Here is a 25,205-nt window from a genome sequence, read left to right on the forward strand (position 1 = left end):
ACAACATATGTTGACAAGTAACTCAAACGCCGTGGATTTATGTCGAGCTGAACCGAAGCTGTAACACTCTTCACATATGTATTTCTTATGACATAAAGGGTATAAAAAACCTTTAACTTGATTACAATCGTTCAGTTTGTGTTGTAGCTTTTTGATATAGTGGTCCAATTTTTGGCGATTCCGACAAGAAATGGACGTATGCATAATTTCAGATCGATATCTCAAAAGCTGAGGGATCAGATCGAGTATATAGACAGACGGACACCAATAAATCGACTCAGCTCGTCATGCTGATTGTTTATATATTTATTTTATAGGGTGTCCAACGTTTTCTCTTTCGTTTGGATGTTAGAAACTTCGTGGCAAACTTTATATATCCTGTTCAGGGTATAAAAATAATGATAACAAAACTCTCAGTTACATCTAGATCTTAATATTTGAATAAAAAGACCTTCTATATACTAATTAATATGTTTTCTTTTATCTATACCATTTATTTCTGCAATACAAGCAAATATGCATACAAATATAACAAATTTTTATTTTTATTTTTATTTTTTACAAATAGAATTTGTTTTTTTCATGCTAGGCGAATAGTTTTGAGAGTATATGTATCTACTAAAGCTAGAAAGGATTGAGGGATACTTCGATCAAATGTATATATGTACATATGTATGCGCTATACATACTAATGAGATTTTGGAGATGTATATTTTTTACTGAATATTTGCTTACACACTTGTATACATATATACTTACATATATGTATAAATACAGACTCACAAAGCACTTAAATATAATTATTTTTGAATTGAATTTATTTAGTACACAAATGATGGAAATCTATTATTTCGTTCAAAAAAAGGTACTGACATTTCTTAAAATAGCAAAAATGTTTTTAATTTAAATTCGTGTCAAATACAGTCTCAAAATTACACTTATTTCTGTTAGGTGTGAAATTCCGCTTGGATCACTTCTATATACCGAATATGTTTTTGTTGTATACTTACACTTAATTAGAATTAAATTCATGGACTTGTATGTGTTGTACAATGAAATGAAATCTGTTGGGTTTGTGGTGCTTGCGATGATGACGGCCAGTACATTGCATGTGTATGTGTGTGTGGTGAAAAGGCATAAACGTCAATGTTCGATCAGAGGATATTTTGACTTATGCTGCTGACATTAACTGCCGTCTGAGGACTAAAATGGTCATTTAAGAATTAATTCCAATAAAACTGTGAACACACACAAATACTACAATTAAGGAACAAATTTAGTGAAAAAACTGGGCATTTGGTTAGTAACCATTTTTACTGAGATCGGCGTTCATTATAAAATGGCTAATCTCAATTATGACCACTTTCATTGGTTTCGGTTACGTCTCATAATCACTCTATGGAAATATGTAGGTCCATGGTCGAGCGTCAGAACCGCAGCAGCCAGTGTAGTTTTGGAAACTAAAAGCACATAAAGTAAAAACGAGAGCTAGGGATGGAGTTGAGGAAATCGATATGTGATGCTCGAGAACCCAAATTCAAATCCGACAGGCGTAAGTCGAACTGCGGGTGCATAAGTCGAACTTTTGCACTTAAAGCTTACACATTAAACATACATACATATATATGTACATATTCAAAAAGTATTCAAACTGTTTGTGCAAGTATGTGTGTGTGTGTGTGTTGAGGGAGGAAATAAGAAAATGCATGTTTGTTTTGGTTTTTCACTTCTCAAGTAATTTTTACACATTTTTATTTTAATTTATTCGTATTTGCATTTTGTATGTATATGAGTGAGTTTGTGTGTGTATGTTTATGTTTTGTGTTGGTGTTTACGCTAAATTTACATAAAATACGGACTTACACATATGTATGTATTGTATAAAAATCATACTTTAAATTTATGTATGTGGTAGTGTCGCCACAAAGATTCGAATCAATGAATTTAGAAACCGCGTTCGCTGCAAATGATTTCGTTTAAATTTAAAAATAAATTTAATTTTATTAACTCTTAATTTAATTTCATTTATTATTTAAATTAAATTTACATATAAAAACTAGCATTGCTTAGCCACTAAGTGTTTTTATTAATTCTCAATAATTAATAATTCATATTATTTACGCATAAAAAAAACTAAAAAACAAACAAACTTCCGCATTCTTTTCTTTGTTTTTGTTTTGAGTAAAAAAAATTGTATAAAAAGAAGAAATTGTTGTAAAAATTTCATATAAAGTCGGTATATAAAGCGCCAGAGAAAACATGCGCCACGCAACATATACCTTTCACTGTGTTTTTAGATTCTTCCCATGCACGCCTATGAGTGTCCGTCTTTTCTTTATACTTTATATGGTTGTTGTGGGTTGTTTGGGAGCTGCTGCTTGTCATTCAACTTGTTTAGTTCGTATAAATGCATTCGTTTATGTGTGTATGTGTGTGTAAGTCTGTGTATGAAACGTCGATGCGTTGCTACGCTAGACTCTGCACGGCTCCCATTTTCTCTTGCTGCTGTCGCATCATTTATTTCGCTCTAAGTCCACAGCCACGCACACTGCTACTCGTTCACTTAACACATCGGCTTATACTTCGTTACTCGTCACTCCGCTCTTTGGTCGACCCGCTTAGTCGACACGTGCATAGCGCGGCACAATATCGTGGCTAATCCAGAAATTACAGTTCGGGTGATCTTGCTGTGGCAAAGGGTCCTGCGCGATATTCAGCACTCGTCGACTTGGGTCATATTGAGGTACGGTTCCGTGTGAGATGTAGTAGTAGAACAGCTGTTGCATGGACGACATGAATCGTCGCTGCTCGGCTGTATGCGGCTCGTAGCGCCCGAGTATGGCGAGCACGTCTGTATCGACGGTGGCCAACTGATTCTCACCCTCACCTTGCTGCACCACATAGAACGGCACAGATGGTTGCAGACGTGCATTGGTCAAGAGCGGGCAGATGGTGCGTATGTCGGTAATCATGGCGATTAAGTTGCGGTAGTTTGTCGCGTTGTAGAGTCGTATGGCTTCGTCGGTTAGATTGAGTGCGCCAATTTTCGAGGCGGCAATGAATGCGCGTACCTCTTCGGCAGTCCAGTTGGCGTGGCGTTGACGCAGCTGCTCGCTGTGTGCTTCATGCGCTGTTGTGCCCATGACGAGTTTCGGTTGGCCAGTATGTTCTTCTTTCCAGGCGTCGGCGGGGTGACGTTGCAGGAAGCTGCCATCCAACACAAGCCATTCATGATGCGTACTGGGATTTTCGTCTGTGGTTGGTATGTCTGCAGGGAAGTGCAACCAGGTGTCTGGTGTGGCGGCCCAAATTTGCTCGGTCGTTGAGCTGCGTAAGCAATTGATGTCGGCGCAATCTAATGACTTCGCAAATTGTTCATTGCGCTTTTCCGACTCCTCCAAAGGCTTGCCAGGGAAAATGGCCGACGAAGATGAAACCCAAGCGTTCTTGTAAAGACCTTCGATCTTGTTAGAGGTTACAAGTGCGGAAACAAGCGTACCACCAGCGCGATGACCAAGTAAAGTCACAGCTTTGGGATCACCACCGAAATGCGCGATGTTCAGTTGAACCCACTTTAGCGCGGCAATGATGTCGGAGAGTGCATAGTTGCCCGAAGTACGTGGATAGGCGTCTTTGGTGAGCGCGTCCAATGCAAGGAAACCAAATGCACCCAAACGGAAGTTCGGACGCACAAACACAACGTCATGTGAGCGTGAATAGCGTGCCGATGGTCGGAGAACACCAGGTGATGGGCCAGTTAATGTCTCGGCACCGATCAACACAATAACCGGTACTGGACTGTTGTAACGCACATGTGGCGTCACAACGTCTAAGTACAGACAGTCTTCATCGCCCACAATCGTACCGTTGCCCAATCTTTGTGTGCAGTAATTGCTCACATTGTGCGCTTTCAGGGTACCATTCCAGCAATCATCGATGCCGCCAATCGGCTGCGCAGGACGCCAACGTTGTTCGTTTACGGGTGGTAGGGCATATGGTATGCCACGGAATGCGAACGCGCCATCCTCTTGGAGTCCCTCAACCATGCCACAACCAGTAACGGCGTCCATGAAACGTCCCTCACGTACTGGCGGTGAGGTGAGTGTCTCCAACGAAAGAACATAGCCGATCACACCAATGAGCACGATGAAAAGCAGAACACCGAGCACGATCAGACCATCATCCGGGGAACAGCGGTACGAAAGCAAGCGTTCGGCGAAAGAAATTGGTGCTTCAGGCTCCTCGGGAGATTTCTATAAACCAAACATATTTTACTTAGTATCATACTGTGAGTTGTATATTTTTGAAACACATTAAAATGCATTCGTGTGTTTTATATCGATTACTCACCTCTTCCGTTCCCTCCAGTTTAATTTCACCACTTGGGGTCTTCTTCAGTTTCACAGGATCTTCGGTGCCATTGTTCTTAGCAGGCGCTTTATCAACACAATCTTGATCTTTCAACGAGTCATCGAGCGTCTCCATTGAGGCGAGTCCTGCTTTGCCCATACCCAGTTCCACATCGTCATCCGTCCGCTTTCTCGGTATCATATTGGCAATCGGCAATTTGATGGCATTCAAAAGACCGCGTTTCTGTGGTACCGCATCCGATGCATTGTTTGTCTCACCATCGGCAGCTGCTGCCTCAGCGGTAGCTTCTAAAGATCATAAAGAAAAATATATATTTATTTATTAAGCGAAACTAAATACCATCTTTTGTGCTGCAAACTCACCACTCTTCGCATCGGCATCGCCATTTGCTGTTTGTTTGTTCTGTTGCTTTTCGGCTGCCGGTTTGCGCACGAAAAAGTTGCGCAAGCGCTCACCAAAATTACTACGCGGCTTTTCCTCTTTCTTCGGTTTGCCCTCGCCGTTTGCCGCTTCGGTTGGCACTTCATCTTTATTTTCGCGCTCCAAAAGTTCGCCATCAGCGCCGTCACCATCAGCCTTGGGTTTGTTTTTCATAAAGAAACCGGGCAATTTCAAGCCACCAATCGGTATCTTCATCGGTTTGACCTCACGATCTTCAGTGGAGATCTTCTTCTCATCGCCCTCTTCAGTCTTAGCGGCGTCCGGTATGTCAATTATCTCCTCACCACTACCACCATTCGCCTTCACAGGCTGTGCTTCAGCATCATTGCCAGCGGACAGTTTTTCCACCGATTGAGTTGGCGACTTTTTAGTACTGGGTGTTGGCGTTGTTGGTTTTGAGTTGGCAGCCTTTTTCTTCTCCGTGTTTGGACTTGGATTCTTGTCTTTTGCGCCGACATTTTCTGTTTGCTGCTCAGCGCCATCGGCATCCTCTTTTTTGTCGAGCATTTTGTCGGTCTCTTTCGGTTCGTCAACTGCCTCTTGTTGTGGTGTAGTTTCTGATGGTCCTGTCTCCTTCTCTTCCAACTCGCCCATTCTTTGTGCTGCTGTTCGCTGATCTTTCTGTGTGTTATCGGTGCTTATGCTGCCGATTTTTTATAAATATCTAAACGAGGGTTGTTTGTAGGTGATTTGGTGCGAGTTGAGTTAAAATTTGGCGGGTTTCGCAAGTCTCTTGAGTTCGTACGTCGGTTTTATGGAAAATATCTGAAAGTAACAAGCAATGATAATACATTATTTACTATTTCATTGAGAGTGATCCGTATTATATTCTCAAAAACTGGTCTTATGGGCAGAAATTAGTGTTTTTTACTGTTATTTAAACAACAAAACCAAATCAGCTGTTTTTCGAAAACATTTAAAAACCAACCTGCCAATTGCCTAAAAGAAATTCAAAACTCACTACTCATTAATTAAAATAAAAAATGGCCGCCAAAGAATGATGTTCTCCTTTCACAATGTTTTTATTTACTTTTAAAATCCTCACAGATGAGCGCGGGAGTATCAACCTCTTTGAAAATTTTGTTTTCTGTTTGATACTTTTCTAATTAATTTTTAACACACCTTTACATATATGTAAATTATTTATACAGTTTTTTTATGAAACTTTCGTTAAAATCACACTAAATTAGCAATGTCTTCAATAAATATATCACTAATGACGACGCGAAGACGCGCACAGCACAACCTCTGTTTATAGAAGCGCCTGCAAGACTGCTTAGCATTCGCCGTTGATCCTTTCAAATCCTCTTTCAGGGAATGTTTCTTTTTTCATTACAAAGGCAAGCAGCACCGAAAGAGCTGCTCTTAGTTCAACAGGATACACATAATCCGCCACACAGGCTCACTCGTTTACCGCCGAAAACAACAATTGTTTATGTCCTTTGCGCTTACCTTTCACTCAGGTAGCGAAAAGACAAAAAACAAGGCATTTGAAAGCGAGAAGTTGCAAGCGCGTAGTTTTCCGTTGCGAAAATTTCAAACATTCAAAAAGAAAATTCCTTCATTGGTTTTCCCTGTCATTTGCGAAGGTTTGACGTTTTGGTAAACGTAACCTGAAGGTAGGTAGCGCGCTCAGTAGACGACACTCGAACGTTAAGACGGCAGGCAGTCAAGTCAGGAGCTCAGTTAGTCAACATATACATACATACATACATCTGTACATATACAATATATATATATGTATATGTACCATATAGTCAACCGCCATCAACCGAATGCGACTTGGCTTTATGGCTTCAAATTTCGCGTTGGTAGCTGTTGTGCCTGCCTGTGGCGATCAAGGGTAGAAATGCCGCAAAAATCACGAGCATGAAATTTTCAACTCTCCAACAATGGAAAGAACCTAACCGAGTCTTGCACTGATGTGTGTGTACTTCTGTGTTTGTGTCTGTTGGAGACGGCGCATTTTCCCTTTTCATTGAAAATGTATTTCGTGTTCAGCTTCGAATTTCATAATTTTTACGCACGTATCCAGTTCAAAATGAAATCTTATGAATTCGCGAGCTATATTTTTTGTATGTTTGTATATTCGAAGAGTAACAACCGAGTTTCAAGTGATAGTGCTAGTAGTCGATGTGGTTTGGATATTTGGATATCCCAGCAGAAGAAGTAGAACTAATGTAATAGAAATTTGTATATACCCTTATGGTATTTCCATGATAAATTCAGAAGCTTCTTTCCTCCGAATAACATAGGCTCACCGAAAAGAAAGAGGCTCGGTGAGCAGAATATCATACTGAAATCGAAGTGTGCGGTTAGAGAATATTTAATGAATGAAGAAAATAAGCTCTGTTAAGTAGTGCTGTTATTGTCTGAACTTCCCAGTTAACACAGTGCGAAAGCATCAACAATTTACTAAGGCTGTTCTCTCATATTACTGAATCTACTTTCGCAGAAATTTGTGAATAACATAAGTAGTTATGATGATCAATGAATTCACTTAATCTGTCAACCCAAAAATACTAGAATGCGAATTAAAGTTTTCGGCTTGCTTAAACAAAGACAAGGTCTTATGTATCTTTGATGTTGTAAAGTGCTCTTTTGCAGCTTCGTTTCCAAGTTCCCCACTTTTTTAAAGAAAAAACACAAAAACTTCAAATTTAATGGGGAATGTGTGGGAAGTTGTGAGATCACGAGCTTCAATTTCAGGCATGAAATAGTTGGTTATGATGGTGCAATAACGGTCGCCATTGGCAGTTACGTTCTCACCGGCATCATTTTTGAAGAAATATGGACCGATGATTCCACCGGCTCACAACCACACCGAGCCGTGTTTTTTTTCTGGATGAAAGCTCTCTCTCTTTTGTGTCGGAATGTGTCTCTTCGTATCACTTTGCATACATTAAAGCTCTCGAGGAACTTTTTCCATAAATCCGATATTAAACAGATCTTTGGAGTTGCAACTCAACAAAAGATTTCAAGCCATAAAGTCTGCGAAGTGTCAAAGCTGAAACACTTTCAAGTAAACCCCCAGAACTTGTGAAATTTGAAAATTGATTAGAAATTGGAAAATATTTCAATTTAAAGAGTGTGTGTGTGTGCGACACATTCATTGAAGCATCATATTTGATATAGGTCAGCGATTGTAACTCACACATACAAATATGTACATACACACAAATATGAATGCTGTCCTCAATGCCTGTGTGTGTGTAAAAGTGTCAAGAACTCAAATCAGATCCAATAAATACTCAGAGCATAGACATTCCACCAAAAAGAGGAGGGAAATAATTTCAATATTTTTCGAATTGAACATGACTACAACAACAACGGCGGCTGATATTCTAACGAGAGATTATGAGGCATTACAAGCGGCACACAAAGTAACCGTTGAGATTACAACAAACAATACAAACACACTTCAAAAGCAGGGTTCGTAAGGTCATCTGGCACCGACACCACTAAGCTGCCAGCGCTCGGCCCAACGGAACGCGCCGGATCCCGCTGGAGCAGCCGCTTGCCACGAATGTTGCCACAACGCGTTGTCAACGCCCGAATCAGTCGCTCGGCAAATGCCATTAAATTTGAACTTAAAGTTCAATCGCTGGTGTCTTAATCTGTGTCCTAATCGCGCTTGCTGGCGCAAACGGGTGAGCGCATCATCAGCGCACACACACACAGATAGCCGCGCCGTTGCATGCGTGCAATGAGGAAATTAAGAGATTTACATATGTATGTTGCATCAATATATGTGTGTGTATGTGTGCTTTAATATTTGAAAATGCGTGTTGAGGAATTGGTGCGTGGCGCGCCCGGATGACACTGGCAAGCAGGCGGCAGGCATTAAGAGCAGCGTACAACAACAAAAACAGCAAAAATTCGCTGGCTATGGCGGCACCAGCGCGGAATGTGCCACTTCTGCTCGCCATGTGGAAGCCGATTCATGGCGTATTAGTTGGAAAATGAAAAAAAAAACAACAACAAGTAGTTGCATCACAAACAATGCGCGCCCGAAATGCCGTTGCGTGCCGCTGCAACGCAAGGAATTAGAGTTGAAAGTGCACGTAATTCCTTGTTGTTGTTGCTTTAATTACATGACAGTAACAGTTCGCATAGCGTTTGCTTTTCATGTGATGTTTGTTTTTATTTCTGCTGCCGCCAGCTTTGCCAGAGATATTTGTGCGACGCAGTAAGCGCGTCTATTTGGAGCGCGATTAGGGTCAGCAGAGTAATTATGCAACATGCACTGTGCCAGCGACACAATGCAACAACAGCAACACAATTTACATACTTTTGCACATCTGAGCTGACAGCAAAGAAGGCGGAAAGCACGAATAATCATCTGAGGCACACGCAGTAGAGTCACAAAGGCCCGCAAACGGCGCTAAGCAGACGCATCTATTGTCGCTGGAAGACTGTTGCGCACGAGCAACATTTGCAATTGCAATTAAATCCATGAAAGTTCGTCTGTTTGTGCAATTTACAAATTCATGTTGCGAAAAACTGTGACAAAAGTCTTTGATACCAACGTACAGTAGACCGGCGAAAAATTGGGAGCATTTCATTTTCATTCTCCTAAGAAAGTTGTTTTGTATTATAAGTTAGATGGATGGATGGATTCCAAAAACGGCAAGACGTTCTAAGATTGGAGCAGTATCGAATCCATAAAGCTTAGCTTTGGAATGTATTCACATATTGGTAGTCGAGAAAGTCTTTTCGTATTTTGTCAATAGATGTCGTTGCAGTTGTATATCTCCAGAGAAAAATTCCACGCAGCTACCAATGAAATTTGTGAAGTTTACGGAGACGATGCTGTATCAGTTCGTGTAGCACAACAATGGTTCGCTCGCTTCCGTTCTGGAAATTTCGATGTGAAAGATGCACCTCGCTCTGGTCGACCTATCGTTGAAAAAGTCGATGAAATTATGGATAAGATTGACCAGGACCGTCGCGTAAGCAGCTATGACACCGCTAAGGAACTTAACATTCATCATCAAACGAGTTTGAACCATTTAAAAAAGGCTGGCTACAAACAGAAGCTCGATGTTTGGATACCACATAAATTGTCTATGAAAAATTTAGTATTTGCTAAAACGAAGTGAAATCGAACCATTTATGAAACGAATGGTAACAGGAGACGTCATGGAGATCATACTCCAAGCGTGGTGAAGCTCAACAAATGTTCGCAAAGCCAGGATTGACACCTCGAAAGGTTATGCTGAGTGTTTGGTGGGATTGGAAAGGAATCATCCACTATGAGCTGCTCCAGCCTGGTCGAACAATTGATGAGATTGAAGCAAACAATCCAAAAAAATGGCCAGAACTGACCAACAGAAAGGGTCCTGAAAGCAGGACAACGCTAGAACACACACATTTTTGATGACTCGGCAAAAACTGGGAGAGCTTGGCTTGGAAGTTTTGATACATCCACCATATAGCCCTGACCTTGCACCATCGGACTACTATTTAACTCGGTCGATGCAGAACTTGCTTAATGGAGTAAAGTTGGCTTCAAAAGAAGCGTGTGAAAATTACTTGTCGCAGTTTTTCGCCGAGTAACCAGGAAAGTTTTACACTAATGGAATAATGTCTCTAGCGGAAAAATGGCAAAAGTGGTCGACCAAAATGGTACATATTTGGTTCATTAAAGTTCATTATAAATATAACAAAATAAGTTGAAGTTTAAATAGAATTACGAAAATAGTTTTTCGACTACCCAACATTTGGAACTTATCTTCATAACAGCAGGCTCCGATTGCGTTACCATCAAAATTACTAGTGAAAGGAAAGCTGTAACATGGAGGAGGCTTGTAGAACTTTCTAATATATTGCCTGGTAGACCGTACCTTGAGAAACATGGCTATAATGCTGGGCCAAACATCTAGCAAAGTGCCAATATTATACATTTCAAAGCAAGTTACAACATCTTAGACTGACTAAGCCGCCGAGAGGACACTGTGAATACATTTGATGTATATGTATGTTGGTTTATGCGAAGTAATTACAACGCTGCAACTTTAATTACGACAAATTAATGGCAAGTGATGTCTTTAAGATAATTCATCACAAAGAGATGAGCAACTCTAGCATTAGAATGTTAAAAATAGACTGGGTCACACAACTCTGCTATATTTAGCTCAATTGTTTAATGGCGTCGATGATGACGCTGCTGAGAACGCTTGCACAAATGACCTGCAAATTGTTGGCAGTACTTAACCGCTTGTGTGAAGACCAGTGGACAGTGGGAGGAAGTGAACTCTGGCACCACTTTTCAGAGACAATGCACGCAACAGCGAAAACACATGCAGACAAACTGGAAAACGTAATTAGCATACGCCTAGCATTAGTCTCGCACTTAATTGAAGTACTTAAGCGTCGCACACATACATAGAAACAATAAAAACAAACTTTAAAATAACCGAATATCACGAAAGCCCGCTTTAGCTAATCAAAATAACACCTCTGAATCTTAACTCTCGCCACTGTTCACCTCAATTGCAATGTGCTTTAGTTTCCCCTCGCTTTTTCGGTTGTGAAGGGTGCGTGAGCAGCCATTGTGGTTCGTAATTTGTCGGCGTCAGTCAGGAAATAAATTAAAACTAGACAAAAAATAGTTGCGGAAGCGTAATTAAAAAACGTGTGTTGAACATGCGATGCAATGAAAAATTGACGAAATTCGGTGCTCTCGGCACGCAGCTACCACCCGCAAACAGTGGACACACATTCGTTTGCAGTAAGCGGAGGCCGAGCAGCGAGGGTCGTCTATCAAATTCACACTGCCGCCGCGCTGCACGTGAGGAAAATGCGTTTGGAAAGACAGCCAGCGGCGGCATTGTCTAAAAAGTGTTATTGTTTTATGACACAACAGAAAATTCACACATGTCGACATTCGCAGGTAGCAGAAGAAGCATGCTGAAGAGTGGACATACATATGTGGCACATTATTTACACTGCGAGAAATTAAACTAATTTTGGTTGTGTCATTTTGACATCAAAGAATATTAAAAATTATATTTTCATATTTCTTTGTATGCATTATTATATTAAAAAAGGATAAAATGGGTAGTCGAAAAAGTCTTTTCGTATTTCTAATCAAACTTCAACTTGTTTATATTTATAATGAACTTTAATGAACCAAATATGTACCATTTTGGTCAACCACTTTTTGTCATTTTTCCGCTAAAGACATTATTCAATTAGTGTAAAACTTTCCTGGTTTCTCGGCGAAAAACTGCGACAAGTCAGTTTCACACGCTTCTCTTGAAGCCAATCTTACTCCATGAACGGAGTATTGCATTGACCGAAACAAATGGTAGTCCGATGGTGCAAGGTCAGGGCTATATGGTGAATGCATCAAAATTTCCCAGCCAAGGTCTCCCAGTTTTTGCTGAGTCTTCAAAGATGTGTGCGGTTTAGCGTTGTCCGTTTGTTTCGATGGCTTGCTTCAATCTCATCAGTTGTTGACAGTTAAATATAGAATCATTCGTTCGACCAGGCTTGAGCAGCTCATATTGGATGATTCCATTCCTTTCCAATCCCACCAAACACTCAGCATAACCTTTCGAGGCGTCAATCCTGGCTTTGCGACCATTTGTTGAGCTTTACCACGCTTGGACCATGATCTTTTTCGCACATTATTGTCGTATTTGATCCACTTTTCGTCTCCTGTTACCATTCGTTTCAGAAATGGTTCGATTTTATTTTGTTTCAGCAAGAATCGCAGATGCTAATTCGGTCCATTAAATTTTTCACAGACAATTCATGTGGTACCCAAACATCGAGCTTCTTTTTGTAGCCAGCCTTTTTTAAATGGTTCAAAACCGTTTGATGATGGATGTTATGTTCCTTAGCGATGTCATGGTTGCTTATGTGACGGTCCTGGTTAGTCTTTTCCATAATTTTATCGACCTTTTCAACGATAGGTCGACCAGAGCGTGGTGCATCTTTCACATCGAAATTTCCAGAACGAAAGCGAGCGAACCATTGTTGTGCTATACGAACTAATACAGCATCGTCTCCGAAACTTCACAAATTTCATTGGTGGTTTGCGTGACATTCTTCCCTTTTTATACAAAAATTTCAAAATATAGTGAATTTCTTCATTATTTTCACTCATTTTTGAACAGCTGTAACTTTTTTAAACTTAACCGAATTTAATTTTTTTTGTTTAAAAGAAGTTTGAAATCTCACACAATGTGATTGATGGCACTGGAGATATACGACTGCAACGACATTTATTGACAAAATACGAAAATACTTTTTCGACTGCCCAATATTTTAAATTATTAAAATATTTTAGATAATACAAATTTTATTATTAAGGAATTATGCGAAGTTTGTCTAACAACAATTTTTTTTTATTATATTTTCTTATATTCACGACACTCGTCGTTTATCTTGACAAAGGAACTATATTTTTTCCAGTGTATGCTTCCAAATTAAAAGTAAATTTAAGTACAAATAACTATTAGACTATTTTAGATAATAAGGCAATTTGTAAACCGCAGGTGGTGCGGCACAAGCCCAACAAATAAGTCACCCCGAAAAGCCAAAAAGGGACCACAACTCACATTAATGTCCTGCCGAAAAGTGTAACATACGGTAGCTGCGCCTAAATGTAGACTACATAAATAGTGTTTAACGGGTTTAGATAATCAGTTTAATTGCCTGCCATTATGGTGAACATAAAATTTAACAAACAATTCAAGAAAAGGGTCACTGAAATATTGGAAAGGCGTCAGAGGCCGGAAATTAAAGAAAAACTGTTGATTGGCTATTTGAAGCGGTCGAATAAGGGTTAAAGCGTGAAGAAGAAAATAGAAGCAGACGCTATTGGGGTTAACTATCGTACTGAATTTATGGGTTTTTTATATTATTGAGTCAAGTAACTGATTTCATCAAGAAAGAAGAAGAATAACTGATTTCTGAAGCTTTAAAATTTATAGGTAATTTTGTTATGGGATTGAAATTGATTTGAGAGAAGAGTACATTAAAGAATATGTATGTAAAGCTACACTATACCGTTAAAGACATATGGGAATGTGAGAGGAAAGCAAAATTATCAAGTAACTGGGCGTCTCTGTACCGCCATTTCAGGCTTTAGGGAGAATACTTTTAATATTGCAACTGCAATTACTGTTATAAACCAGTAAAGCCTGGTAAGCAACGGCATGAATTCAACAATTCTACTAAATAATTATAGTGAGGCGATAATGATCGCAATGGTGACACATGCACACCAACAACAACAAACTGTGCGTTTCGAAAAACAATAATAATAATCCATAATTCCTGTTGTCCCCCCTAGACGCTGTATGGACACGCACATAAAAGTGCAACAACCAGGCCAGTCGGCTTCATATATATACCATAAATACATATCTACTATATATAATACGCCAACCAGACCTTTATATATTTCCGTTTCCAGTACGAGCCTTGTCGCTTCATGTCTGTGCTGCAGTGAAGCATGCCACGCCACAAAGCGAGTTACTTTATGGCCGGCGTATGCGCCTACAACCATAAACCGTGGTGGGGCCTGCAAACGGCCGACAGCAGACTGAGAATTGTCAATAGGGAAGTAGTGAATAACAACGGATTTGAATGTGGGTGTGAAGTGGAGCGCATAAGCCCCGCAAATACGCCACAATCTTGCAGCGGCAGCGCTCTCTTTCGCTCTCAGGACACATGGCGGCATATAATTTATTAAAAACGCACTGGTGCAGCAATTTGAAAAATGTGGCAAAATCGCGCGGCAGGAAATTGCACTTACTCTACTCTAGGAGGGAACTGAGCCCATGGGGGCCGCGAATTTATGCTTACGAGTTTATGCTCTTACAACAAATATGTGTTGTAGCATTTCAAATAAAATCCATTAAAGGATATAAATAAAGGAGCGGCCGGGTCAACGGCCTCAAGGCGGTTGGATACCTCAGAATACTACAAAAAGTGAAATGCAAAACAACAACAAAATAATAACAGCAGTTGCGACGGCTCCGTCAGGTGAACACGCGATATTTATGCTCGCATACAGGCATTGATGTATGAGTAAATGGTGCAGCAAGGTATCGTAAAAATTAATTGTTGTATTGTGGACTGGCTGCAATTGGAACAAACGCAAACAACAACAAAAGCACACTTCAATTGCAGCGCGATTAAATTAATGTACTCAGCAGAAACACACAAAGCGCACAGCAATTTGGAGGCAACTAATTTGTGTGTGTAGGCACTCTAAATGTATAGAGTTTTTTTTTTAAAGCTTTTCTTCAGATGGAAGACTCCGCACGTACGACCACCCACGGCTTTATTTGAAATAATGCGACTGTAATTTATAACAAATTAAAAGCCATTATCAGACACAATGCAGAAACACGTACATACTATGTGTGGGTACATGCCCTGTAGGAAAATTTTGAAACACCAAGACTTGTTGGTTTCTCTTCGATGGCCTACACACTGACTACTTTGCTGTATCTTCTTCAGAACTATTTTCTTCAGCAGTAGATTGAAGAAGTCCCATGATAGGGAGTCACCTTGTCTTGAACCTCAGTTGGTATCGAACGGCTCGAAAAGGTCCTTTCCGATCCTAACGGTATTTGCCATATCTTTGAAAATCATATAAATGCCCCCTCGCACAATAAACTAATCATAGAGAACAAATATTTTACAAAAAGCAATGCAAAATTCATACAGGGTCTTCATAAAGCTAAAGCGCTGGCGGTAAACCCTGACTTACACTCGCATTTGCGACAAAGCACCGCTGGCAATTGCAGCTATTTGTGGAGGGCGCCGCCAGACAATCAAAACAGTGTCAAACATCAATTTAAATGCAAACAAAACCACACAACTTAAACTATTGGCGCTAGACGCCAGTGCCAGTGGAGGCAAGCTCCGTCGCGTTACTGAAATATTGGCAGATGGGTTTAGTGTGTGTTGTGTGCGCTACGTGTGTTGGAGTGCGACTCTGTTTGGCTGGTTGCTCGCTTCCTGAGCGTGGCAAATGCACTTAGTTTTTGGTTGTTCGTCGCCAGACGCTGCACGATATGTCACACTTAGAAAAACGTGCGGCGCCAGCTTTGCACTTACTTTTGTCAGACATTTTTTTGTGTCTCCAGTTAAATGGCAATAAACATATTGGAGGTGTGTATGTAATGATGTATGTATGTGTGAGTTGTTGTAAAATGTTTGGTACAGTTATTAAAGTTGCAGAGCAGAAAACAATAAGAACGAATGGCGAGCCATGTCTCTTTCTCAGTAGTGGAGGTTCACAGAAAATTCCTTTCTGAAAAGGCAAGCGTCTAATGCTGGTTCAAAAGAATTATATTGGTAGTCGAAAAAGTCTTTTCGTATTTCCAATCAAACTTCAACTTATTTTTTTTATATTTATAATGAACTTTAATGAACCAAATTTGTACCATTTTGGTCAACCACTTTTTGCCACTTTTCCGCTAGAGACATTATTCCACCACCTTTCTCTACGAAAACCTGCGACAAATAATTTACACAAGCTTCTCTTGAAACCAACTTTACTCCATTAAAGGAGTTCTGCACTGACCGAAGCAAATGGTAGTCCAATGATGCAAAGTCAGGGCTATATTGTGGATGCTCTAAAACTTCCCAGCCAAACTTTTCCAGTTTTTGCCGAGTCTTCAAAGATGTGTGTGGTCTAGCGTTGTCCTGATGGAAGACGAAGTCCTTTCTGTTGATCAGTTCTGACCGTTATTTTTCGGTTGGTTGCTTCAATCTCATCAGTTGTTGACAGTAAAATCTAGAAACAATCATTCGACCAGACTAGAGCAGCTCATAGTAGATGATTCCTTTCCAATCCCACCAACCACTCAGCATAACCTTTCGAGGTGTCAATCCTGGCTTTGCGACCATTTGTTGAACTTCACCACACTTGGACCATGATCTTTTTCGCACATTACTGTCGTATTTGATCCTCTATTCGTCTTCTGTTACCATTCGCTTCAGAAATGATTCGATTTCAATTCATTTCAACAAAGAATATCAGATGTTAATGCGGTCCATTAAATTTTTCATAGACAATTTATGTGGTACCCAAACATCGAGCTTCTTTTAGTAGCCAGCCTTTTTTAAATGGTTCAAAACCGTTTGATGATGAATGTTAAGTACCTTAGCGATATCATGGCTGCTTATGTGACGGCCTGGGTCAATATTTTCCATAATTTCATCGACATTTTGAAAGATAGGTCGACCAGAACGCGGTGCATCTTTCACATTGAAATTTCCAGAACGAAAGGGAGCGAACTTTTGATTTGCTACACGAACTGGTACAGTATCGTCTCCGTAAACTTCACAAATTTCATTGGTGGCTTTCTTGGCATTCTTCATTTCATTCTTTTTGGCAAATTTCTTAAAATCTCATCTTTCCAACACTATATGGTTGACACAATGTGATTGGTAGCACGCTAGAGACTGCAACGACATCTATTGACAAAATACGAAAAGACTTTTTCGACTACCAATATTCTATTCAAATTTTGTATGAAAAAGTTTTTTGGAAACAGTCCGTTTTTTGCTTCACGAAACTCATATAACCCCTTAAAAACACTATTATTTTTTAATTTTTGATATTTTGGAGATTTTTTAAAGTTTTTCTTAATAATCCCTTATGCCTGTATATGCAAAAACTCTTGAAATGCATGCATTGTAATGAAGTTATTATGCAAATAATGCCCGTTACCGGAGAGATTTGGCACACGCCGAATAAATTGGGTTTTAAATTGCCTAACGTTTTGAATTGCCAGAAAATTGGCCTCGATCCATATGTGTCTGTATGTAAGTGCAAGCGTGCATAAGCATTACAGACGCTCAAGCGCTGGCTGTCGGCCGCTGGCAGTCCATTATCTCTAGGTAATCAGTCACGTGTCGATTTTCGCATATAAAATATGCATGCTTGTGTACGTGTGTGTGTGTGTGCATGCATTTTCCATTTCTTGTAGCCAATTACTTTTATGCTCTAAGCATATTTCCGGGAAATTGCTGGCACACAAAACCCGATTGCACGTACACACACACACACACGCATTTGTATTTAACAAAAGCGGAGATATTGAAGTTTCCACATTTATCAAAAGCCTTGAATAAGTCAATCAAAAAAAGCAGACAATTTCGAAATATTTTGAAAGGCGCTACTTAAAGACCAATTTATTCGAAATTTATAATGAAAGAAATAATTAGAGAAGTAAAACATGAAAAATTTACCAAATTTCCCACATTTCCAGATTTCCTCATAATGACTGACTGATTTTGATTGCAGTCGGCATTGGTTACATCTAATTCATTGCGGTTACTTTCAAATCGTTTGCCCTTTCGTTTTAATACTTACTACACAATCACAACAAAACTGTATTGCAGCATCTCAGCGAGCAACGAATTCGCCGTTACATTACAATAATTGCCGGCGATTAGCGCCAGTAGCTCACTTTGATCTGCATAAATATGCAGAAATGTATATCTATGTGTGTGTGTGTATGTAAACCCTGAGTATTATGAAAATAAAAACCCTTGTAGCTACATATGTACATATGTACATATGTTTTTAAACGCAAAATCCCAGCCACACAAATTAATATTCTTGTAATTGAGTTTTTCTATTCGCACCGCTAATGACCAACGTCAACGCTCCATGAAGGGGGAAGAAGCTAACTGCTTCCTCATCTGCGCTATTCATAAAGAACCAACACACACACACAAACACACAGTTACAAATGTTCTAAAGCAGTTCGAGTTGCTCTGTGCTGCTAGCTGCCCCAGCCTGTACGCTGCGGTTGCCAGACCAACATTTTAACTGCCCACTCTGCAGTGGTCGGCTGGCCGCCGCAACCGGTGAAGTGCCTTCGAGTGCTTAAAGGGAATGAGTGGGCCGACCTCGACGACGTTGATGGCCGAAAAAGTGGCTTTAGCTGCTGCATTGACTGATGGCCAGTAGCCCTATCATAATGGGTTTGGGTTTTGTGCTCGTTTTGCTTTTTCGGTGACTCGCAGGCTGAAGTGCACGGCAACGAACAGCAACAAATTAAGTTCATTAGAACGTGTACAACAAAAAATCAAAATTAAAAACAAAAATAAAAAAAATATTTTCACAGAATTTGTAAGCGTTATGAAGTGTCTTACCACTCAGCGCTGGCCAGAATTTTTACATTGGCGTTTTTTTCGGTCGGTATTAATTGAAGCTCGTTTTGTTTAATGCTTTGTGGTGATGTACTTCCAAATCATAGATGTGAACTTTTCGCTCAGATGCAAAACAAGATTTAACGAGCAGCAATAAAAAGAGTTTTCCCAAACAATCTCAGCATGTTTATTTTGTTATCGAGTTTTAAGTGGCGAAGCCCACGCGCTAGCTGAAGTGTTCTAGCGCCTACAAGCTTGCTTTTGGAGTACTTGAGGTTTGCCAGAATTCTATTTTTCCCTCTGTGATGTTTAGAAAAAAATAGAAAAAAGAAAAAAGCAAAAATAGAAGGGTTTAACTTAAAGTGGCGCAGCATTCATAAAAAGTATGTGGGCGTGTGCTGTGGTTTCGTCCATCTCCTTCATTATTTAAGTTATATTTACAGCATGGGAATGGCTGTTAACGAGGTTCATAAACATATTTGATGGGTAAACTTTGTTGTTTATTGAAAATATTTTTTATCTCGCCTTCGCTTTGTAAATCTATTGAAGATTTTATTTTTAAGTAATTATTTCGTTCTTTTTTTCAAGCAGGTCTTTCGACTTTCATGGAAATAAGTTGATTTTTAATATTCGCGCTGAAATGTAGGCAACATAAAAGTATGTTTTACATTATGATTTCTGACGATGATTTTTCGAACTGTTCGACGATGGCTACAAAGTTTGTTGCTAGATGCTAAGCCAATAATGGGTTACATGGGTTTTCTCCTAAAAAACAGCATTTTTTCAAATTTTTTCTTCTCATATAAAAAATTAATTTTTTTAATAGATTTTTTTATTGCTACAAACATACATTATTAACAAAAAAATTCTGAAATTTTTGGACAAAAATATTTCAAACTCGGCCATTGCAACGCCATTTCAGTATCCTACAGTACCTCACAGTAGGTATCATCTAAAGTAAAAAACTGCTTGTTTTAGTTGAAACCTTAACTTAGAACTTAGATCAGGGGAAAAAGGACTAAAAATTTGACTTTTGGCAGACATTTTAATAAAAAAATGAAAATTTCAGTCCACAGTTTCGGCACAGTTTTTTTCCAAATAGTTGTAATTGAAAAAAATCCTTCATCCAAGGTTTAAGAATTGTATCTCAAAGACCTTCATAAACTTTTATGAATATCGGTTAAGTAGTTCTCGAGAAATTGTGCCAACCGACTTCAAATACACAGAAGAACGCGTTTAAAGACGGCGCACTTAGCATAGCTAGCCTCGAGCGCACAAGTTCTCAAGGCTGAATCTCCGAATCTATTACCCGGATTCACTTGAAAATTTAGAACAATATTCTACACGTGTTGTAGAATTTAATAAGATAATAAAAAATTCGACTTTTCGAAGCTCGTAAACCCATGTAAACCCTTAATAGAATACTCGATTTTTGGAAGATAACGTTTCTTCTCTTAAAAGCAATTTGTAAATATGCAGCGAGAGCAAGTAAGTGCTAAGATATAAACGTCTAATATTCTCTCTTAAATGTGATTAGGCACAAGCAGCAACAACATTGCACACATTTATCAGCGTCAATGTCAACAGTGCTAAGTGCCAAGCGGGCGCTCACACACACACACATACATAGCCACTTTCAGTACACCTTCAAGGTTTCCAACAAATAAACTACGAAGGGGTACAGTGCTTGCAACATAAAAACGCAGATACACGTGAGTTCACGCGTGCAACATGGCGCTACAACAAACATTGTAAATTATGCGTGATGCCACAGAGAGATAGCTGCAGCTGTCTATGGATACTCCAACTATGCAAAGAGCAAGCAAAGGTGCGCGTCACACACATATACATAAGTGTATGCGTGTTTGTTTAGAGGTAAGTACCCGCTAGATAAAAACCCACAGTTCCAACCGATTCTGTGGACCCTGCGCCGCGCGATTATTGCGACATTTAATTGCCGCCAGCGAAGCGTTGCACACACACACACACACACACACACATAAATCAACAGATTTATAGCGGAAATGCAAACAAACGAAAAGAAGTTAAACATTTGACCCAGGCCAACAAAATTTTCGAAGAAAAAACGAAGACATAAAAAATAGCTCAGGCGAAAGAGCAGCTAAAGTGTGGCCAAGACCTTGTTGCAACAAAAGCAACTTTTGAGAAACACATAATACGCATTGACGTGTGCACATGTATGTGTACCGTATGTGTGTCTTCGGCTTGGTTACGTGCGATGGCTATCTTTTGAGAATATAGACGCAGCCCTACATTCGATCGCTGTCTTCTAGCGGCGTGCAGCTGCAACGCGCTCATAATGTCTTTCACAAAAAAGTGTTTGTAAACAAAAAAAATTGTTTACATTGAGTAGGGGTGTTGGTTGTTGTCGCGAGTTTTTTGTTGCGTGGCTTTTCGGAAAAGTGTTGAAATTGTTGTGTTTTGTTTATCGAATCGAAAAGCGAAGATCACATTTTTCATTGGAATTTTGTTTACATTGTTGTTGCCTAAAACGGACACGACGTTTTGAAGTGAAGGCGGGAAAATGCGCTCTCAAGTAGGGGAAGCGCAATTGCAGCTCACGCTGTCAAAGGAGAAGTGCTTTTTTGCTCTACAGAATTCTTTTATTTTGTATTAATTGCCTTAACACACACACACACACATACATACGTCTTTCTGCAATTGTAAGAATACAGATTGAAAAGTGAACGAGCGGAAAGAGCCGTCAAGCCGTCAGGCCAATAGAGTATTCACACCCGAATTGTCGAGCGCCTTGCCGTTGATGGCATTATTGGTGCGGCGCTTTCCGCGAGCCACTTCATTTGCATGTAAACAAAGCCAGCCCGTGCTGGAAATCCAGAAAGCGCACACTTGAGCCGAAAAGTTTTCCAAATGTATTGTTTGTTTCCGAAATTAGGCTCGCCGCCATGCAGCATATATTTATGTGCCCCAACATATTCACACACATATGTATGTATGTATGTGTTTTCATCTTTATAAGTACAACAATAAATCATAGAAATTCCGAAATTCAAACTGAAAATGGGCGTTTTTGTTGTGCTGTACTAGCAGTTGTGGTAGTTAGTAGTTGACTTAGCGGAAGTTAGGCTTCGCTGCTTCTTCGCCGCGAGCATGCAGCTGCGCGTGCAACAGTTGCCACCAAAAGTACAAAACCATGTCATTAATGTTGGTTAGCTTGACGGTTTGTACAATTTTCACCTACCCATCAAGCCAAGTTGGAGTGGTTAATGATTTTAACATTTTTTAAGTTGTTGAGTTTTTTTTTGGTTAAATTTGTTGCCTTTGTTAGACTAAGATTAATGATTTGCGCTGAGGGGAGGCCTTACTGATTTATGTAACGCTAAAAAAATAGTAAAAAATGTAAAAATAGAAACAAAGCGTTGGAAAAGTATTGAAATACTTACACATACAAGTAAACTGCTTGTTGTGCACCTTTAATTAATGCAGCTGATTAAGATTTCGAAGCTGGCGCCTGCAGAGCGCTTGGTAAACAATGCTACTGCCTGCTGCCCTAAAGACAGTGGTTAGTGTTTTTAATCACTTTCTTTTTAACCAAATACCTTAAAGAAAATTGTTAACTGTTGTTTTGGTTGGCAGTCAAATCAATCAAATTTAACACATCCACACGCATGTGCCCGAGGTAACGCAATGCCTCGTGCATGTGGCAGTTACAAATGCAGTAGACTCTATTTTTTGTACAATACAGTTATTTTTAAAAAAAATATAATAATAAAAATATGCAATGGTTTGAGTTTTTCGAAGTTACTAAATATCGTTTAACTACATTTTAGTTGAAAACGGTGTTAGGGTGGGAGTAAACATTTTTGTTTTGCATTGTACTCTGAAAAATATGTTTTTAGCCACATTTATGAAAATCTTTACAAGTATGAGATCTTAACTGTAATAGTTAGGTCCTCCGTCTTACAGTTTTGTTTACTTTTTTTATTATCAGGTATTCATATCTTGCTTCTATTTAGTTGAAAGAAATATTTTGCTTCAGAGGTTTCGTAGAAAATGAATGCTTTTCAAAATATCTATAACGATTTGTTCGTAAACTTGATCGTTTTAAAGATATTAATGGACTTTAAGAGCGACTGGTCTCTAATTTTGATACTGCACCTAGTTCCTTGAACTGCGAAGTTCCTATATATCTAAGACGAGTTCTAGATAATGCTGGACAGAAGCATAAGAATATTTTTGAGAATAATAAAAGTAAATTGCGGAGGATGGAGTCATGTGTAGAAGTTCACGCAAGTGAGGAAAGTTCTCTGATCGCCATTCACTTGGGAGTGGCCAGAAACGATTCTTTTACACATGGCTCAAGCAGCTCACTACTTCCGTTCTTTGACCAAGTATCCTCTGTGTAGTGAGAAGACGAAACATCCCCTGCATAGGGTTGTGCGCTGGGTTTGGGACCCGCCACGTAAAAAAACACCCCCAGTGAATAGGTATAACCAGCCTCGGATGAGAGACCCCCCTTTTGATGACGACCATGGCAAGCGAAATAGGGAAGCAGAGGAAGAGGAAGACCTCCACTCCGTTGGAAGGACCAAGTGGAGAATCACCTGGCTTCGCTTGGAATATCCAATTGGCGCCACGTAGCGAAAAGAAGAAACGACTGGCGCGCTGTTGTTAACTCGGCTGTAATCGCGTAAGCGGTGTCTACGCCAATTAAGAAGAAGAATAATGGAATTTGAACGATAAATTAACTGAAGCATCGGAAAAGGGTTTTACATTAACTTTCTTCTAGAATTTATAACATATGTATAAACATATATTTATATCTTTATATATAAAATTAACGAGTCACGTTGTTTGTCCGCGAAGGCTCCTAAACTACTGAATCGATTTTAGTAAAATCTAGCACACTACAAGTATGTATGTCCAGTTCGAGCCAACTTAGAAGATACGATAGCAAAAACAATTCATAAATAAAAAATACAGTGAAAGCTCTATTAAATGGACGCTCTATTAAGCGGACATCTCCATTAATCATGCACATTATTGATGTTTATTAAGTACAATCTATTAAGCGGACAACTCTATTAACTGGACAGAAAGGCTGGTAACCAGACATTAAGAAAGCAGCCTTAGATTCTTTATTTTTTCCAATGAAATTTATTTGTATGAACATATTCAAAATTAAACTTCAAGTACAATCTCTTCGATTCTTATACCGACAAAAACGTTTTCGCCTTTATTCGTAAATTAAATTTTCACTGCATTGAATATTATATGAATAACAGTATAAATGTATATAAATGATTTCGTTTCGTTTCGATTTTTTTTAATTAAAAGAATTATAATTTATTGCAAATAACGCTTATCTGCCCTATTGCCAACTACTGTGTATTTTTAGCAGTTTTATTCACATTTACGAAAATAGTGCTATATAAAATCACAAAAAATTAAATACATACATATGTATGTATGTACAAATCGTCACCTAAAATACAAAACAACGTATCATAAAAAAATCTAAATAAAATATATGTGACATAAACTTTTTAGCTTCCGCTCTCAGATATAACCAATATATGTATATCCATTTTACAATCACTTTATAGCCAAAACTTAAATTTTGTTTCAATATGAGTGGTTTCTATAATATAGTTTTTCCTTCTCCTGTAAACTTATGAAAAGTTTTGTTACATTATTTTGCATTTTAGGCGACGAAATGTAATTCTGCTTATAAAAAAAAATATTGTGAAATCCATCATCACATAATTATTTAACACATTACTATTTATTATATACAAACATGTATGTAAAATAAATTTCACACACATACACATATTCAGTCATACGTACATTCAGTCAAATTTTATCCAAATTCAATTGCATATCCTGCAGACTTCCACGACACACAGCATCCGCTCGTTTCGAATTTTTTGCCTTTTCAAAAAAGAACTATTTTTCACTTGCCGTAATGATGAAATCACCAATAAAAATCACTTATGATGTTTGTTATCCTTTCTTTATTGGATATGTATTTTGTTTTTCGTTTATTTTTTCAAACGTTTGCTCGAAACTTTCGTTCGATATAACTTTCCAATAAATATTAGTTCACAAATGTAAATAATATTTATTTGTTGTTTTCATAAACACTGCACAAGCAACTTTGAAATAATCCAAATATTTCACTTCAAATTCATGCAATCAATGAAATCCAGCTGTACCAAAGCGCGATTCCCCAAACGAGTTGTGCACTTATCCGTAATATGTTGCGCGACGGT

General features: G+C 39.0%; 1 protein-coding gene across 1 annotated transcript; it reads right to left on the bottom strand.

Moving 5' to 3' along the window:
- Window positions 1-459: 459 nt before the first annotated feature.
- LOC126761973 (neurotactin) lies at window positions 460-25,205 on the bottom strand. The gene is made up of 4 exons (XM_050478421.1): window positions 24,781-25,205; window positions 4,734-5,577; window positions 4,351-4,658; window positions 460-4,253 (listed from the first exon to the last, which is right to left on the bottom strand). The coding sequence occupies exons 2-4, from the start codon at window positions 5,404-5,406 to the stop codon at window positions 2,619-2,621; spliced, it is 2,616 nt and encodes an 871-aa protein (XP_050334378.1). The 5' UTR covers window positions 5,407-5,577; window positions 24,781-25,205; the 3' UTR covers window positions 460-2,618.

This window comes from Bactrocera neohumeralis, chromosome 6, assembly GCF_024586455.1.
Source record: "Bactrocera neohumeralis isolate Rockhampton chromosome 6, APGP_CSIRO_Bneo_wtdbg2-racon-allhic-juicebox.fasta_v2, whole genome shotgun sequence".
Lineage (NCBI taxonomy): Eukaryota > Metazoa > Arthropoda > Insecta > Diptera > Tephritidae > Bactrocera > Bactrocera neohumeralis.

Coding starts and splice junctions, on each gene's coding strand:
- LOC126761973 (XM_050478421.1), bottom strand. CDS start 5,406: ATGGGCGAGTTGGAAGAGAAGGAGACAGGACCATCAGAAACTACACCA. Junction 4,659..4,733: donor CGATGCCGATGCGAAGAGTG/GTGAGTTTGCAG, acceptor TATGATCTTTAG/AAGCTACCGCTGAGGCAGCA. Junction 4,254..4,350: donor AACTGGAGGGAACGGAAGAG/GTGAGTAATCGA, acceptor TTTGGTTTATAG/AAATCTCCCGAGGAGCCTGA.